We start from the raw sequence: 14449 nt of genomic DNA on the forward strand, positions 1-14449 counted from the left end.
AGCAGGTTTTGGCCGAGTTCAAACCCACCAGCCCTGTAGCATGTGGCTGGTGCCCTAACCACTGAGCAATGGGTACCGGGCCAATGATAGCTTCTTGAGGATAGGAGCTTTATCTTATTCATCTTTGGGCCCCAGTGCTTAGAATGGTGTCCTTAGTAAAGTTCTGTGAACATTTGGGAAGCTGAGTTCAATTACATGAGTCTTTTTTGCTCATTCTTCCACCTCAGGGTGATAATACCAAGGTCCCTAGCCCCTCAGTCTTCCCCTTTCCTGTTCCTTATCACCTTTCTTTCTCCTCTTTCTTTGCAGAGGCTCTAGGGGCCATAGAGTTTGTGGCTGACCCAGCAGCCCTGGCCACTATCCTGTCAGGTGAGGGAGTGAAGAGCTGTCAACTGGGGTGCCGTCCCAGTCTGGCTCAGAGAGTACTGGTTCGAGGGAGTCAGGGAGGCACCATCCGAAGGGGCCAGGTAATGAGACAGGGTGTGAGGAGATCAGGCTGGGGTAGGCTGAGGAGGGAATCTTGAGCCTCTGCTAATAGCCTCTGTTGGGATCCCAGAGTGCTCGGTCCTCTGCATATTTGGCTCCCAGAACCCCTACCCACCAACTGGACCCTACCAGGGCTTCCTGCTTTTCAAGGCTGGAGGGATCAGGACCTCGAGGCCGGACTTTGTTCCCCCAGAGGCTAGAGACTCTGGTGAGTACCCTTGAGGGGCTGATGCTCTGCTTGTGGAAGCTCCTTTCAGGGATAAAGCTGAGCCCTGAGAGAGAAGGTACCTCATGGTGAGCCAAGGGATTCTATGGGGGGCAATGGGGTTGGTGGTGGGGCCTGAAGGAAGACCCACTTCTGAGTCTGCTTTCTTCTCTTGTTCCTATGGATCAGATTTCACCGTCAGGATCTTCCTTTTACCCTTCCACTGGCCCCTGTTTCCAGGAGCTAAGAAGAGAGACAGGTGGCAGCAGCCGGTGAGAAGGAGAGGGTATGGGAGAAGGTCATTTGGAAAAGAATGAGCTAATGTATGATACAGGGCTCCCTAGATCTAGGGCCTTCCAGTAGTTTTAGGACTTCTACCAACCCAGGAGGGGAAAGGGATATCTGTAACTTCCCAAGGTGAGTCCTTGGAATAGGGTTCAGGTCTTCATAGCCAGGCCTCAGTATGACATCCAGTTTCCACGAGGAAACTGGAGGGGGCGATGAGGAGGGCAGAAATATGCTGTGTCTTTTGTTCAGTAGTTGTCTAGTAGAACTTAGGCTATGGCAAGAAAGGGAATTTGGGTTTAATTCCTGACTCTCTTATCACTTACTAATGTAAACTTGCCTTAACCTCTCTGAGCTTTGGTTTCTTTTTTGGGACAGAGTCTCACTCTGTCGCCCTCAGTAGAGTGCCATGACGTCACAGCTCACAGCAACTTCCAACTCTTAGGCTTAAGCAATTCTCTTGCCTCAGCCTCCTGAGTAGCTGGGACTACAGGTGCCCGCACAACGCCCAGCTATTTTTGTTGTAGTTGCCACTGCTGTTTTAGCTGGCTGGGGTGGGGTTCGAACCCGCCACCCTTGGTATATGGGGCCAACACCCTACCCACTGAGGCATAGATGCTGCCCTGAGCTTTGGTTTCTTTATCTGTCAAGTAAGAATAATGTTTGTAGCACTGTTAGAAGTTGCTGTGAGAATGAAATGAGATGTTTGTAAAGCACTTAGCACCTGCCCAGCTCATACTTGGTACTCAGTGACTGCAAGCTGCTGTCCTTGTTATCATCAGGACTTCAGTGAGCGAGGCCTCAGGATTGCTTCTGGAGACCCCTGTCCAGCCTGGTGAGTGTGTTTGACTGTGGGCAGAGAATAGGAGCAAGTAGTCTGCCCACAGCAGGGAACAAGACAAGAGAAAGCTCAGCAAAGTATCTCAGAGAGTGGAAGAAAAAGTATCCAATATACACAGCCCTATTTTGAAACTAATTCATAGCTTTCATAGGAATTTCATAACCTAATTATAGCCTTAGAATGTGGGAAGGGGTGTGGGAAAGGGGAGGTAAGAGAGGTGGATGGGGGGAGAGAGGGTGATGGGTGGGGTCACCTCTATGGTTTATCTTACAAAGGTACAAGTGAATCTTTCTAAAAGCAGAGTATGAATGTCTTAACTCAGTAACTAAGAAAATGACATGAAGGTTATGTTAACCACTTTAATGAGAGTATTTCAAAATGTATATGAAAACAGCACACTGTACCCCATGATTGCATTAAGTATACAATTATGCTATAAGAAATAATAAAGGAAATTTGAATGGTAAAAAAAAAAAAAGAAAGCTCAGCAGGCTATGGGGAGTGGGGCAAGTGAGGAAGAGGGGAGGAGTACAAAAGGAGTCCCTGCCACTTTCTGCAAGATTTACCTTCACTCAGTGTTCTATCCCTAGCCCCTAAGGGCCATTACCACACCTACAACCCACTCAGACTGTTCAGATTCATAAGTGTTTAGTGACATAATTTTGAACTTTGAGGGCCCGCTAGATGTATCCCTGTCTTTAACGGTGCAGTGGGGGCTATTAAATGAGTGTTCCCTCTTCAGAAGTTGCAAATCCCTGTGCCAGACTTTGGTGGATTTTCTAGACACTACAGCAAATTTCCTATTTCTTCCTAGCTTCCTCTCTCCCTAAAGGAGAACATGAGGTTGTCATTCACTCAGATGAAGGAAGAGTGGCCTCCCTTGGTCTGGCCCAGCGGGTACCACTAAGAGAATCCCAAAAGATAACACATACCAGGGTGAGCTGGGACCTTCCTGGAATGGGAGGTGGAGGTGAGAGGCACAGGAGATGCTTGGGGGAATTCCACAGTAGCAGCCAATACTAAGGATTGTGGGCAATCCTGGGCCTCACAATGCTATCGGGTCTGGGTTTGCCCCAAATGGGCCCCAGCCCTCTCCAGTGTGGTACTGACCTCTCTTTACCAGGTGTCTGGGGCCTGGAGTGAGAGGTTAAAGACTGGTATGTATCAGATCAATGCTGAGGGTAAGACAGATGTGACACTTGTCAGCCTAAAGCATTTATCCCTTCACTTCACAAATATTTAATGAGTAGCACCAGCCACTGAGTGCCAGGCACTGTTCTAGGATATGGACATGTAGCAGCAGGCAAGTTCATGTTCTATACAGAAGAGAGAGACAAAAAATTAACACACGTGGGGCAGGTGTGATGGCTCCTAGCACTCTGGAAAGCCGAGGCAGTAGATTGCCTGAGCTCAGGAATTCTAAACCAGCCTGAGCCAGAGCAAGACCCTGTCTCTAAAAATAGGGCATTGTGGCAGGCACCTGTAGTCCCAGCTATTTGGGAGACTGAGGCAAGAGAATCGCTTGAGCCCAAGAGTCTGAGGTTGCTATGAGCTATGATGCCATGGCACTCTACTGAGGGTGACAAAGTAAGCCTGTCACACACAAAAATGTGAAATATATAGCATTTCACATGGTGACAAGTTATCTGTAAAAGAAAAATAATAATAGTGATAAGGCCCTGAAGAGGACTGGGAGTAGAGGAGCTGGTATTATACTTTGAAATAGATTGGTCAAGGGACTCTTGAGAAGATGATGTTTAAATGAAGACCGGGAGTTGAAGGAGTGAGCTATGTAGATAACTGAGGGAAGAACATTCCAGGCCTGGAGAACTGTGGAGGCAAAGGCCCACAGGATGGAATGTGCCTAGTGTGTTTGAGGATCTACAAAAGGAGAAGCCAGCAAGATTGGAGAACAGTGGGAAATGAGGTTATAGTGATAACAGGGTCAGACTGGGTAAGGACTTGTACAGCAGTCTAAGTCCTTACTTAGATTTTTCTTGGAATGAGTGGAAAGCTACAAGGAGAGGGGACAAACAGGAGAGTGACATGATTTGACTTGGGCCTTAAAAGAATCACATTGGCTATTGTAGCGAGAACATGACATAGGAAGGCAAAGGAAGATGGAGGTCACTCTTCCCCCCTTTTTCCTCTTCACAGGACAGCTGTGACTCCCACCTCATGCCTTCCCCTTCCCCTGTGGCCCAGCCCATGCCTAGTCATAAAGTGCCACCTTGTGTTACCCGTCCATCACCCTTTGGACGGGCTCAGCGTGTACCCTCCCCTGGCTTCTCAGCTCTGGTTTGTATTACCAACTCCTGAAGGAGGGTAAGGACAGAACATTCTGGCTGGAGATCCCTGCTAAGTCTAGGTTTTGTCCCTGCTCAGCCACCCACATCTCTCCCCAGAACTCATATTCAGTGTTGCGGCGTCTAGCAGTTCGACCCAAAATCCGGTTCACACCCATGCCATCAGTCCCCAGAGTTCAGCAGGTAAGGGAGGGCAGGGGAGGTACTGGCACAGGCCATAGCTGGAGGAAGAAGGAAATGGATGGGTATAGGGAGAGTTCAGACAGAGGCTAGGGGAGATTGGGTCCCATCTGTGGGTGCTGGGCCTTGCTGACCTCTTACTTCTGTCCCAGACCCGATGCTTGAGTGGCTTCTCCCCTCAGTACTGTCCTGAAGAGCCTGCTCTGCCCTGGGTAAGTATCAGAAACCTTCCCATGCTGAAATCTATCACTCTGTCCTCTTGGCCTGGAGACCTACAGAGTTTAAGGCAGATGTGTTCTCTGGAAAAGCTACCTAACCCTCCAGGACTCCCTGCTTCTCTGCTGCCCTATTCAAAGTCTGGGGCCTTTCAGTCAGGGATTTTGATCCCTTCATGAGGGTGGGACTCAGACTGGCCTTTTTGCTGCCCTAGCATGGCTCCCTCATATGCCCCCTTCCTTCACTATGGCAGGAGGAGATTGCAGTACGGTTATTTGACCAGGAGAGTTGTGTAAAGTCACTGGAGGGATCTGGGAAGCTATCTGCAGCCACCCCTTCTGGGCCCTATGCCAGTGGAACCCCCAGCCTCCCAGAGCTAAAGATGCAGGTGAGTGTTTGCAGGCAGCAGTTTCGATGTCTGGTTAGTAATCAGGGCTGAGGAAGGGAGAAAGCAGGGGTATGGGAAGAGGACAGTGGGGGTAAGCTCCCCCCATCTTGATATCACATTAGGATATTCTCTCCCACCACAGCGCATTAGTATCCTGCAGCAGCTGTTGAGACAAGAGGTGGAAGGGCTGGCAGGGGGCCAGGGGGCCCCCCTTAATGGAGGCTCCCCTCTGGATATGGTTGAACTTCAGCCCTTGCTGACTGAGATTTCTGAAACTCTGAAAGATCCTGAGCATAATGCTGGAACTTCCCATGTTCCTGGATTGTTAGAGCACTCTGGGCAGCAGACAAAGCCTTGCCTTCCAGAACAGTGTGAAGAACCACAAGCCTGCCTTTCAGCAGAGCCAGGAACCCCAGAGTCCTACTATAGAAGTGAGCCTGAGATTCCAGAGCCGTCCCCCCAGGAACAGCTTGAAGTATCAGAGCCCTGCCCTCTAGTGGAGTCCAGATCCCTTCAGCCCAGTCCTCAGGGACCGACTGGGTCCTCAGAGCCCTGCCCTGGGGTAGAGCCCAGGACATCAGAGTCCTGTTCCCTGGAACCTCGAAATCCAGAGTCCAGCCCACCGCCCTGCTGCAGTCAGTGGGCTCCGGCGACCACCAGCCTGATCTTCTCCCAACACCCACTCTGTGCCAGCCCCCCTATCCACTCAATCCAGTCTCTGAGGCTTCCAGCAGGCCAGGCAGGTAAGGAGTTTCTTGGGAAGGGGTGTGAAGAAAGGACGGCTTCATCTCTCAGTGCAGGCTGGGCCCTTCTCCCTCAGGAAAGGGGAGGAACTGTACCTGAGGGTGGGCAGTATGTGGTGGGAGTATAGGACTCCAGAGTCCCCTCTACATTCTCCATGGCCCTCAGGCCCCAGCAGTCTGGCCCCTCGAACCCTGGCCCTGAGGCAGCGCCTCAAAGCATGTCTAACCGCCATCCACTGCTTCCACGAGGCTCGCCTAGATGATGAGTGCGCCTTTTACACCAGCCGAGCCCCTCCCTTGGGACCCACCCGGGTTTGTACAAACCCTGTGGCCACATTACTTGAATGGCAGGATGCTCTGGTAAGACACCAACCCACAGCCACACTGTGTCTGCATGGCAAGCCTTGGGGGTTGGGGGCAACCTGGGCTCCTTTGTGGAAGGGTTTGCTACAGTTCTAGGATGGCTGTGACAAAGTCTGCTTTCTCTCCAGTGTTTTGCTCCAATTGGTTCTGCTGCCCTTCAGCCTCAGGGCTCTCCATCATGAGGCATCCAACTCCAGCCACTGCTGTCCTGCCTGGCTTCTTACTTTTAGCCCTTATTTATTGTTTGTCTGCCCCATGGTACTGGGAGCTGACACCCTTTTGTCCTCTAATAAAGTTTCTAAAGTGTCTAAATGTCTGGCTAATGAGTTTTAAGTGTCCACATAGGCCAAATACTGTTGCTGCTCTCCAGTTGCCCACATGGTGGCAGTGTCTCCAGCTTAGAGGCCAGTCCTGGGCTCTCAGGAACCCCCATCTAGAAGTTGTCCACTCTGCCCAGCCTACCCCTCCAACAAGCTCTGAGTACCTTGGGGGCAATTGTAGGACCTGCTCTTGTTCCTTGACATCAGTCCCTCTTCCAGGAGCCATCAGCTACTCTTTCCTCGCCTAGAGCTCCTCTTGTAGAACTCCATCCATCAGGCAGAAGAGCAGATGCACCAGACTTAGACCTTCGGAATCCTCCCTTGCTAGTGTCACTCTAGCTGGTAGCTCCCTCTACCTACAGTGTGAGGCCCCAAAGCTCTCCTGAAACTCCTAACCAACCCTCTCTTTCCCTTACCAGAGTAGAAGCCCTGGGCAGCCCCCTTCCTTTCCCCCAGAAGCAGACCTTGCTAGGACCTTAGTCTTGATAGGGGAGGACCTTAATTGAACTTTAGTCTTGAGAGGGGAGAGGAAGGCTCAGCCACTTTCCCTACACTGCACCAAGTTAAGCAGCCACACACAATCCCCCAACCTAACTTTTATTAGAAGGGGCAACAGCTAGTTGCCCCCAAAACTAGCCCAGATAGGAGTGGAATGGGGAATATACAGAATGAGTTTTAAATGCCAGGAAAGAATTCACTGGTTCCTCCAGTTCACAGCAGAGTTGCCAAAGCTGGAGCCTGGAGTCTGAAAGTGGAGATGAGAGGAGGAGGGCATGGCGAATTGAAGTTGTCAGTTGTCACGACAGAGAACCAGCCCTACCCTGTCTTATTATCTCCTCTTGCTTAAATGTGCTCCTTCTGTTCTGTTTCTGTTCTTTCACTCTCAAGCTGGGGCTTCCCTTCAGTTTTCTGAGCCCTGACTAATAAAACTGCTCCCCATCTCCAGATAGAAGAGAGAGCCACGACCTCACCCTGCTCTGGTCCTGGCTTTCACAAGCACATACGTGGATGCAGGTGGTCCCTTCGGAAGTCTCTCGACTCCTCCTCCAGCCCGGCCTCCTCCCCTCCTCAGCCTCTTATACCCTTGAGCACCAAGAGTCCGCCCATTTAGGCTGCCTCTGGGAGCCAGAGGGTCCGCCCCACCGCCAGGCTCTCAAAGGATGGGGTGGTGCCTTGGGTGGGGCCAGCTGGAGACGCGCAAGGAAAGGAGTGAAGAGGCAAGCGGGGGAGGGGGTGAAATGGAGGTGGGGCCGGCCTCAGTCTGGGTAGATGATGAAGCCGGAGAAGGTGCTGTACTTGTTGGTGTTGCCGCCGTGCACCTTCCCGCCGTCCAGCTTAATGAAGACCTCGTCTCCCACATCCAGGTGTAGAATGACGCTGTTGCTGGCGTAGTCATAGTTCTGGTCCGCATCCTGAGCAATGGCGCTGGCACGGACCTATCAAGAGAGAACAAGACAACCGGCTCATGCCCTGTGCCGAGCTGGGGTAAAGAGAGGAGTCGGACCAAGTCGCCCGGCTGCAAGAGCAAAGGCTACAGGCAGCGCTGGAGGGCAGCTAGCTGCAGGGCCCCAGGAGCCCAAGGAGAGGGTAGGAGACCGCTGAGCTCATCAGGCTCTGCCATCCACTAGCCGTATGACTCTGGCAAATTTCACACTTTCTCTGGGCCTCAATTTGTGCTCTAAGTGAGGGGGAGTAATACAGCCTACCTTGGAAGGTTGTTAGGATTAAATGGTTTACTAGAAGTGTGTTCAAAACAGTGGCTTGCGCTCGCTAATCATTATTTTCATTTTCAAAATAAAATTAGCCTGTAGGATAATTTCTAAGATTCCATACCTGCTCGGGCTTCCTGTTAGACCTAAACATGGGTTCCATTCCCCAGGTGATGGGGATGGGGCATAGGTGTGTCTGTGTGTGTGTGTTACAGAGCGCTGGCCGTCGGAAAGTGCACTGTTGGGCTCTTGACTCGGATGCTGATTTCCCTCTGGTGCTCCAAACAGGAGTCGCCATCCCTGAACAAGGAGCTGGGTCCTCCCCTTCTGCTCATGGCAGGCAGCGGTTGCCTCGGCCTCCAGCCCCACTCTTCCCATCCCACAGGGGCTGGTTATTAATTCATTAATTATTTATCATTATTCTAATCACTATTTACCGTCCCCAGGGCTGCAACGCCTGCGTGGAATACAGAGTGGGAGCCGCGGGGGAGGGGGCCCTCAGAAACCAACACACACTAGTTACACATTCACCCACTCTGGCTACCCTGCATAGATCAAGCACATACACTTGGTGCGAAATGCAGATAGACACCTCCATTCTCACACCTTCATGCTTGCTCACACACTCACATCATGCATACACACTTTTATACTCCCTTACACACATACACTACCTCACCCCATACAGATGTACACATTCTCTCACTCCCTCTCCCCAGGTTCCTGGGATGATCCTGCTGGGAGGAGACCCCAGGCAGGTCTGGGGACAGGCAAGGACTGTTTAAGCTCCAGGCTTAAACAGGGCCAGGAGGAGCAGGCCTGGTACTCCTGGGTCACCACCACTCCCATCTCAGGGGGGCATTTGGAGGTCACTGCTCAGGCCCAACTTCCCCCTGCAGCCTGTGGGGAGGGGCTAGGCATCTCCCCCTACCCCATACTACCTCACGCTTTCTGCTTCTGGGTCCTGATATCTGGGTCCTGGTCCTCCAGCAGAGTCCTTGGGGCTACTATCCCAAATCAAGGTAGCAGTGACTCCTACTCTGTCCATAGGGGCAGGGAGTGGCATAACCTGGAGACTGAGAGGTTAGGAGGGAGGTTGTGGGGCCTATAGGACCAGGCCAGAGTCCAAGGCTTTGGTCCTACCTGTCTCTTTCTCAGCTACCTGGCTTGCTCCTGAACTGCCAGACCATTTCCCACCTCTGCCTACAGACTGGATTTTAGCTTAGAGTAAGACCCATTCTAGGCTCGACTGAGTGTTTTCTTTCTTTCTTACCTTTTTCTCAAAAATCCAAGCTGAATGTCCCCCACATGGGAACATCTGCTGACTGACCATTACTTGAGACATGGATTCCATCCTAATTTGAAGGAGCCTAGGCTCTAGGTAGTTCACCCAACACAAGGCTGGGAAACCCAAAAGTCAGTAGGATGGAGCACCAGAGGGAAATCTCAGAAGAGAAGGTAGCCAAAGAAAGGACAAGGAAAAAGGCTAACTGGCAGGCCCAGACAACCAAAGACATTTGCTGTGGTTGCCAATAGTTGGAGTGTGAGGTCACAGCTGCAGGGACATTAAGCTTTGAGTCCTGAGTCCTAATTCTGATACCGTTTCTAATGCTGTATAAGGCCTGGATAGATGGTTTTCTTCTCTGGTCCCCAATTCCATTTGTGGTAAATGAAGCAATTTGTGAGTTTTAGGCAGCCTCCATTCCTGGATTCAATGACTCCAGGGAGGGAGTCAGTGTCCCCTCTCAAGGGGCTCGAGTTGTGGGATGAGTGCAGGGAGATTTAGGAAGCTGTCAGTGGGCTCTGGGCTCTGTGGGGGGAGGGCATCTCACCTGTCCGTTCTTCATCAGGTCAGCCCACATGCTGGTGCCGTCGCCGCCGCGCATAAGCACGTGGTAAGCGAAGAAGTAGACACCCGGCATGGGGCAAGTGAACTTGCCGCTGGCTGCCTCATACGCGTTGCCCACGTTGGTCACCACGTCATCAAACCGCAGCACCTCGTAACCCTCATGAGGCCGCCGCAGGCCCGCGTAAAAGGCTATTCGAGGCACGTAGCCAGCAGGGGCAGCCACCCCTCCGGGGCCTGGGCCGGGAGGGCCTGGGGGACCTGGCCTGCCTGGCTCTCCTGGAGGCCCTCTGGGGCCTGGCGGTCCTGGGGGTCCCCGTAGGCCTGCCTTCCCGCGCCGGCCTCCTTCTCCCTTGGCACCCGGCGGGAAGGGGGGCACCGAAGCCGGCGCGCCGTCGGGGCCCGGGCCTCGGGGCCCATGTGGGTCGCACACCATACGGCAGCGACCCAGCATCTCGTAGTGCGCGGGCCCGCGGGAGCTGTGCACCAGCAGCGGAATGGCCACCAGCAGCAGTAGCACCATGGCCACCCCGACGGCCGCGCCGGCCACCCGCTTGCGGCGGCTCAGCCGGGACGCGGCCAGGGCCAGTAAATCTTCCTCACTCTTGGGCGCAATGGCTACGGAGGCCGGGGGCTCTCCGCGGGCCCAGGAAATAGTGGCCCGGCTTGAGCCTGAATCTGGATTTCCCCCGACGGCTGCACCCGTCACCCCCCCTCACCGCCCCTGCGGGCTCCCGCCTCAGCAGTGCCTTTCCCCAAACGTTCGTCAAAGCAGACCGAGGTACTCTAAGGGTTACGTCAGGAGCAGTTCCCGACGGTCCAGTGCCTGTGGTCCTGTATTATCCTCCTGTTCAGTCCTAACAGTCCCGGGCACCTGAGATCCGCGGCTTCTCGGACGGCTGGTTTCTGACAGATCTAGGATGACTTCTCTCCAGACAGCTTCTCTATCACGGATGGTTGTGAGCTATCCAGACGGATAGCTCCGGGCTAGAGGCAGGACTACTCCCAACGCTCCGGACGTCCCGGGCTTTGAGCTGCGGGTGGCGCCCACCGGACGCGACCTCCTAATAGGTTTGGCGCTCTGGCTCTAGGCGAGCACTGACTCACCCTCTTAGCCCAGGCGTGGCCCCAGCCCCTGCCAAGCCCTAGCCCGGCGTCTCTCTCCTGTGAGCGCTCTTCTTCTTTGCATCCCTAACCTTCCTCCTCTCCCTCCCGGGGCGGCAGTGCGGGTGATGTGAGTCGCGGCGCGGCCGGAGTCACTATAAGCGGCTGGAGACCAAGCGACCCCTAGTGCCCAGAGTAGGAAGTGCGGGGGCGGGGCCGGCAGCGGCCCCCATCTACGTAGCCCCCCCTTAGTCCCCAGGCCTCTAGGTTCCTTCCCCACTCTGAGCTGGTTCTGCGGGTTTTGCCGCCCCCTGCACTATGCTTACTTTCACCCTTTCCGCGGAGTTTGGCATACTCAGAGCTCAGAGGAAACCAAAAACAGCGGTGGGATAAAGAGGGGTCGAGATACGCACAGTGATAGCGGTAGATTCCCGAGCTAAATAAAGCCGGGGGTGGAACCTCAGAAACGAGAAACAAAACAAGAAAGGCTAGGAAAGATAAAAATTCGCCACCCCACGGCCCGCAATGCCCATGACCGAATGATATGGTAAAGGGTTCAAACCTATACTTGTTGGCCTGAACTGGAAAAGGCAAATCTCCAGCTACATCCACCCGTCAGTGTTGGGGGCGCAGCCGAGAGTGTGAGAGTGTGTGTGTTTGTGTGTGTGTGGGGGGGGGGGGGGAGAGAGAGACACAGACCGACCTGAAGGAGCGAGCAGGAAACAGACAGGAAAGCAGAGAAGGAGCGACAGAGAAATCAAAGAGACAGAAAGCCAGATAGAGACGCAGAGACAGAGACAAAGCTTGGAAAAGAGACTAACTGACAGCCCCCGAGGGGGAGAGGGAGAGACAGAGACGGAGAGAGAGAGATGGGAGCCGAGACAGGTTGACAGATCGAGGGAGAAATGTAAATGGCGTGCTGCAGAGAGACACCCAGGTCCGTGTTTGGACTCCAATGTGACATATCAACTGTGGGAAGATGCGGGGGCAGGGCTGTTCTGCCAGTAGAGTGGTAGGCTCTGGGGCCTGTGCATTGTGACAGTGTGCTGGAAGTGTAGAGGTGGCCATGGGATCCTGGCCTTGTGTGTTCCTGGGTGAGTGGGGTTGCAGATTGTGTTTCTTTGTGTATGTATATGTGAGTGCTGTTTGAAGGGATGGCTGTATTTGTCTTCCTCTGAGTCCCTAATTTTGGGATCCCCACGAATGCCATTTCTCCTACCTTATGACTGAAGAGCAGGTAGTCTGCTGGGGAGAGTCAGAAGACAGCAGTAGTCCTACTTGCCCAGTCCAGCCCAATGGAACCCACCCTGCCCCAGTCCTAGATCTGTCTAGCTCTCCTCCTTCCTCAAGGATTTATTGTTAGATGAGACCCAGAGAAGCTGGATCCCACACACTGGGTGTCTGGGGTGGGGATGGAAGTTGGTTATGCAAATTAACCATTAAAATGCAGATTAGGGGTTAGGCACCTTCCTTTAAGTAAGAAGTGACTGTCTTTCAAAGTGACCAAGAGGTAACACAGCTTCAGGCTTCGGTACATCAGTGCCCAGAGAAAAAGGTATTGGCTCCCTCCTTCCCTGCCTTGGCCCTCCAGGGGAAATTTCTTGCTCACTGGGATTTCAGAGCCAGAGGATAGAAGAAGAGGTTCTGAGGCTGGTTAAAGTTGGGATGCAAAGGCATCTTAGAGACTGTAATGCCAGGACTGTAACATGTGGGAATACATTGTGTGAAATGAAGGGCACAGGGCACACCAAGGCATGATGATTGGGTAGACAGTGATTTCTTCATCTTTCTTTTTCTGTACTCCTCTGCACCTCCCCCCCATCCCTTCACCTGTAATGATGAAGGAAGAGAGAGGTTGCTGAGGTTGGGCCTGTTTCATGGTGGAGGGGAGGCCCCTATATGCATGAAAGGATTGGGAAAGAAAGGATTGGCAGTCAGTGGGGGAGGGGCCTCCTCCTCCAACCATAAATACAATTTTTATTCAAGGTCTTTGTCGCCATTTGTCTTCCTTGGGGGGCTGAAGGCTGTATCAGCCCCGTGCATGTCTAATTCCAGATCAGCTCCCCCAGGTTGGATGATGGATGGATCAGAGAGAAGAGCAGGCCTGGGCTCACACCAGCCTCCTCTGCCTAATCCTCAGACCCCGTTTACCCCAGGTCCTGCCACCCTTCTGTTTCCCCCTGCCCTCCCTTTGCTCACCAGAGGGCTTCTTTTCATGGCTCCACTCCCCACCCCTCTGGTTCTATTCACCAAGAGCCCTTTTTGAGTCCCTCACCTCAGCCCCTTTTAGGTCCCGGCCTCTTCTCTCTAGACCTTCCCCTTTCCTCCAATCCCCAGCCAGGGCTGTGAGCTGCGGTGACCAGCAGGGCTGCAGGCTGCAGCGAGTGTGTGTGGTGGGGGAAGCCGGCATGGCTCACAGGGAGCTGAGGGGCCAGCTCCATGAATTTATTCATGTTCTGTTGCTCTTTCCCCACGCTCTGGAATGAAGCTGCCAGCTCACCAGGTCCTTATTGCTTCTCCTGCAGCTGTCACATTCAGCCGAGGAGGGACCTGGGTAGGGCCAAGGCCAGTGGGTGCTCCTGGGGCCAGAAGCCAGGTGTCTGGGCTCTAGGGAATGCTAGGGCCCAGTCTGGGGTCCAGGACAATTTACACAGAGGTCTTCTGGTAGCCAAACTGGGAGGCCCCTGGGAAGCGGTGGGGCTGGGAAGTAGATAGAGAAGGGTGTGCTGTAGGACAAAGGGGCAGTGAAGGTGGCAGACAGAGTTGGTGGGGGGGAAGGGAGGGGAGAGGAAGAATTAACAGTCTCCTACCCTCCCTCATTTAAAAACACAGCCCAGTCTGGATCCTGCATTAACCCTTACCCTTCACTCTGAACTAGCCCTGACTAACCCTAATTTATACTAATTTATACACTTGACTCTTCTTCAATCCTAAAATAAATTTTAGCTCCATAATCTGACCCTAGACGGAATCCATTTCCCACTGTCCTGGAACGCAGAGGTCTCCCCAGAATTTCACCTCAGGGCTATCGCTAGGTGTGTATCAGAGTTCTGAGGGCCAGACTTTGGATTAGCATGTGATTAGCATATGATTTGCATGTGATATGTGCCTTCTACTCTGCAGAAGTTTTCATGTTAAATTTTTATGAAGTCTAGCAAAAAGGTCCTGCCTCCTTGAAGGTTCTCTCTTTTTGTTCCTTCTCTCACACTTCTTGTCACTGACCCAGACCCCCTCAAGGGAAGAAAGGGGGTGAGGAGGTGAGCACAAGGATTCATAGAAGGGAAGACAATAGCAGTGACATGCCTCCATCACTCAATAAGCCTCAGTTTCCTTATCTGTAAGAGGAGAGAAACCTTTCTGGCTGACTGTTCCATTAATATCTAAGGAAGTGTTTTTTTCCCCTTGCACTCTTTCCTTCCTCTCATTCAGGGCCAGTCATGGTGTGGTTCTCCCCCAC

At 52.9% G+C, this 14449-nt stretch overlaps 2 protein-coding genes across 2 annotated transcripts in view; one reads left to right on the forward strand and one right to left on the reverse strand.

The window, feature by feature from the left end:
- TROAP (trophinin associated protein) overlaps positions 1 to 6195 on the forward strand; it is a 7174-nt gene extending 979 nt beyond the window's left edge. Inside the window, exons 4-15 of the mRNA XM_023515375.1 lie at positions 310 to 467; positions 557 to 694; positions 881 to 963; positions 1759 to 1811; positions 2632 to 2753; positions 3975 to 4115; positions 4223 to 4306; positions 4456 to 4515; positions 4773 to 4907; positions 5050 to 5650; positions 5817 to 6010; positions 6142 to 6195. Coding sequence (XP_023371143.1) covers positions 310 to 467; positions 557 to 694; positions 881 to 963; positions 1759 to 1811; positions 2632 to 2753; positions 3975 to 4115; positions 4223 to 4306; positions 4456 to 4515; positions 4773 to 4907; positions 5050 to 5650; positions 5817 to 6010; positions 6142 to 6195 — 1823 coding nt within the window. The remainder of the gene's footprint in view (positions 1 to 309; positions 468 to 556; positions 695 to 880; positions 964 to 1758; positions 1812 to 2631; positions 2754 to 3974; positions 4116 to 4222; positions 4307 to 4455; positions 4516 to 4772; positions 4908 to 5049; positions 5651 to 5816; positions 6011 to 6141) is intronic.
- A 1394-nt stretch (positions 6196 to 7589) lies between these two features.
- On the reverse strand, positions 7590 to 10411 carry C1QL4 (complement C1q like 4). The gene is made up of 2 exons (XM_003793610.1): positions 9875 to 10411; positions 7590 to 7769 (listed from the first exon to the last, which is right to left on the reverse strand). Exons 1-2 carry the CDS (start codon positions 10409 to 10411, stop codon positions 7590 to 7592), a joined length of 717 nt encoding a protein of 238 aa, XP_003793658.1.
- Positions 10412 to 14449: the final 4038 nt, after the last annotated feature.

This window comes from Otolemur garnettii, unplaced genomic scaffold (genome assembly GCF_000181295.1).
Source record: "Otolemur garnettii isolate 467f Iridium unplaced genomic scaffold, OtoGar3 scaffold00070, whole genome shotgun sequence".
Taxonomy (NCBI): domain Eukaryota; kingdom Metazoa; phylum Chordata; class Mammalia; order Primates; family Galagidae; genus Otolemur; species Otolemur garnettii.